This window comes from Tribolium madens, unplaced genomic scaffold (genome assembly GCF_015345945.1).
Source record: "Tribolium madens isolate multiple individuals breed KSU strain unplaced genomic scaffold, Tmad_KSU_1.1 Scaffold_11;HRSCAF=98;Tcas5.2_LG3b, whole genome shotgun sequence".
In the NCBI taxonomy this organism is placed as follows: Eukaryota; Metazoa; Arthropoda; class Insecta; order Coleoptera; family Tenebrionidae; genus Tribolium; species Tribolium madens.
Window position 1 is genome coordinate 4,599,548 of NW_025400975.1, and position 3,835 is coordinate 4,603,382.

General features: G+C 32.3%; 1 protein-coding gene across 1 annotated transcript in view; it reads right to left on the reverse strand.

Moving 5' to 3' along the window:
- LOC123005391 (titin) overlaps nucleotides 1–2,636 on the reverse strand; it is a 124,081-nt gene extending 121,445 nt beyond the window's left edge. Inside the window, exons 1-2 of the mRNA XM_044399242.1 lie at nucleotides 2,509–2,636; nucleotides 1,226–1,389 (exon numbers count right to left, since the gene is read on the reverse strand). Coding sequence (XP_044255177.1) covers nucleotides 1,226–1,386 — 161 coding nt within the window. The 5' untranslated portion in view covers nucleotides 1,387–1,389; nucleotides 2,509–2,636. The remainder of the gene's footprint in view (nucleotides 1–1,225; nucleotides 1,390–2,508) is intronic.
- Nucleotides 2,637–3,835: the final 1,199 nt, after the last annotated feature.

The following is a 3,835-nucleotide window of genomic DNA, read 5'->3' on the forward strand; positions in this document are numbered from 1 at the left end:
ACTTAAAAATTCATCGTAGAAATATGCTAATATTTTTGAAAAACTAATAAAAAGTCTAATACATACGTGCATATTATTCATTAAAAAGCAATAAAAAATTGAAAAGAAGTAGGAATTTGTATAGAATAGAAGGGTTAATTTTTTGTTGTTTGGTTAACTTTTAGTTGTTTCTAAATGCATTTTTTATTGTTAGAATTTAAGTACTACATGTTAATTTCATTAACTGATAAACCACACGTGTGAGAACTTTATAAGAATATGGTTTCGTTAATTTGTTCTTGTTATAAATTACTTCCGCTAGAATCATAAAAGCTGAGATTCGAAGACATTTGGTATTTTTCTATTTGAATTATCTTAGAATATAATGAATACGAGTTATCACTTATTGAAGCTCTAAATACATGATATAAGATTGATAACATCTTTTAATCCTTATTTACTATGTTTGGACATAAAATATTTTTAAACCATGAGATTTAGATCTTCTTGCGTAACCTAAAAGATACTAGGTTTTTCATCCAATTATTATGTTATTCTCTAATGTGTATGGTATTTTACTTTTTTTATTTTATAGTAATTTTTAATAATATTGCATTGAGCTTGCATTTCTTCTTTTTCAAATAATAATGCTTTTACTGTTGCGTTTTATTCTTGTTAATACCGGTAGAAAGACATAACAAGCAATACGCTAATTGGTTTCATGCACAATTATATGTAAAAACATTATTAATGAAATATTAAACAGAATGTTGTCATTAAATGATTACTGTTTAAGCTTATTCAAAGGCCAAGAATCGTTAGATCGATATTATTGTATCCCGATGATTAAAAAAAAGAAGTATTTTGTATTATTTTGTCTACTATTTTGTCTATAGTAACAAAAATTTCTAGAAAATTTTCGTAAACAACAAATCTCTCAAAATAAATAAAAGCACCGAAATTCGTCACACTTATTTCCACATTAAATCCTTCATCTTTATCTCAAAAACCCACTTGTAGTGTTTTTACCATCTTTCCATTGCATTTATCAGAAAGCAAACACAATTGCAAAAATATGTCATTTCCTTTTAAAACTCGAAAAGCATCAATAAAATCATCAATAAGCTTAAATTAATTGATTTGGTATTGGTACCTGTTCTTCCAGTGCCGTCTCAAGTTCGTTACTCTCTCGATAGCTCGAAGCATGAATAAAACAACAGTTGCGAAATATTTTCGAAATATTTACCTGAAAACTGAAAGGAGATACTGAAGGGAAGAGACGATGTTCAGGGGCGGGCTTTCAGCCGGAATATTCACAAGGCAAATGGGGCGCCCTTCCTTGTCATGTCCCCCAGGCAGGACAACGGAGCGCCCTTGAAGACACGATAAGCCCGGTCGTAATTCCATGACCTGCAGTTTGTTAAGATGTTAAGATAAATTGATCAGATTGGAATATTAAGATACTTGAGTTAAATATTGATTTTTGCTGTTAATTCAATATCAATTTCTTAATCACCAATTTTTCAAAACCAAAATTTAAAAACAAACAAATTTTTCCATTGGGATTCATTACAAATACTTTTAATAGACTTTGACTTGGTAAAGATAAAAAGTTTGAGATCATCTATCGTAACTTGACACATCTACTGTAAGTAGAAAAGTATTTAGATAATTTATTCTGGAAAAAATGTTGACCACAGAAAACAGTAGTCTTTCTTGCGGGTGAAAACTGTTAGAGCATGTCGAAATAAAAATGAGACGTTTTCTTTGAAATAATTCAGCATAAAATAAGTTTATCAAATTTCTTGTTGAAATCAAACCAGTTCAAGTCTTCAGAATCATATCAAATAAAGTGAGCGACATTAAAATGGTCATCCGAAAAAAACATGTTTCATTTAATTTCTTATACTTTGTTAGATTAGAAAGATGATGTAATTTGAGGCCGGGTTCATCCCTTATTTTTAGGTCAATACAGGATTGACCAGTAATAATCAAGGGAAGACATAATTTTTGTCTTGTCACAAAATTTCCAGATGTGGATTTTATAAAATTATTCAATTAATTTTCCAGTATCGTACTCCACTTTTCTTTACAACAGATCTCAAATGTGTTTTGTATTGGTTTTAAGAATACAAGATCTTTAGTGAAAGTTTAAATTAAGAAGTGTTTAATTTCGTCAGGTTGTCTAATCAATTCCTTTCGGTCCATTAGCCACCAAGTTCATTCACTGTAAGGTTAAACATAATTGATCAATTTTTAAACCCGCCTTTGCAAAATCAACCTCTGTGAAGAGCATTTTTGCCTCAATTCCAGCAATAATTAAAACAGACCTTGATTTGTGCAAAACTCACATCATTACAATCACTATAATCTCCCAATTTGTGACTAACCCAAATCTCCCTGGGCTATTTTTGGCCAACAATAAATTTTGTCAAAAATCCTACAAGTGTTTTCTAAGTATGTAAAACAATAATATCACACGATTTCATAATTTGATAAGAACGAGAGGTTTGTTGTTATCAAACTCACCGGCAAATGCCATCCAATATTCGTGTCACATTCTTGCACTGTTATGGGCACGTCACGTCGCGCGGTACCACCGTCATGGTACTGCCACTGGTCCGCTGGTAGACATTCACAAAACCAGGCCTAGAGTATGTCACGGGAGTGACCAATGCGCGCGAGCGAGACGGACAAATCGCCTGAAAAATATGAGTACGGGTACCACCCTACATATTAATCAATTTGGTAGTTTCTTCAAGAACCAAAATTGTGGGAAAATTCAAAAGATTTGATTTCACTAGAGTTGCTACCTTTGAAAGTACCACCAATCGCCCGCAGCATTCCAACGGTACTTCGACACCAATCACGCATTGCATCGATTGCGATTAACTGGTACCACACCAGCACAAAAGTAGCACAGCGTTGGTCGTCCCGAAAGTACCACACTAGTGGTACTTCAATATAAATCCAATAAAATTTTGGGGTTTTTGACTGTGAACTTGAAAGATTATCTCGAATCTAGTTTTATTCGAAAAATCTTGTGTGGCTAAAGCCGATTTATTGTAAACACTCATCTTTAGATAGGTAGATTTTAGAAATAAATTAATAAACTAACAGCGGACTGTGATTCATTCACTACAGGTGTTAAAATATGAATCAACATTTTTGTCACATTAAATAAATTTCATGAAGACTTTTAAAAATGTTTTACAAAATAAACAAATTAAGTAGATTAGTTTAACAGAAATGTGTATTTATGTGTTTATCACTGGTTAGAAACCTCTAGATGCACATAATTCGAGTGTTTTTTTCGAGATCACTGCATCTTCAACTACTACTTGAGATTGCTTAATTCAAAACTTGAAAAAAATGCAGATTTAATATTTTATTATTTAAAGATAATAAAAAATGAGTACAAAGGGCGATGTGTTATCATTTATCGATAAGTTCTTGCAGTAGAAATTTAGTATAAAAGTCTAATGAGAGCACTGATAATTCAGTTTCGTCCCAATAGTCGAAAATAAAGGTAAGACAAAAAATAATAACCAAAAGGAAAAGTTACATCTTTTTTTCTTTAGATGAAGGGCATTTTCGTATTCTTGGCGATCATTGGTCTCAGCTTTGGGGCCCCCAAACCTCAAAGTTTGGAAGCTCCCAGAAGCCTAATCGACGATTTCGAAGATTTCATCAAACTACTACCCGTTGATGATATTAAAGCCATTGCTGATAAACATTTGCAAGAAGATGGTGCTTTCGCTGCTGTTATCATCTACCTCCAAGGAGACGAATGGGCCGCTCTTGTTGAAACCGTCAAAAACAAGCCTGAAGTCCAAGACTTTATTAAATACATGAA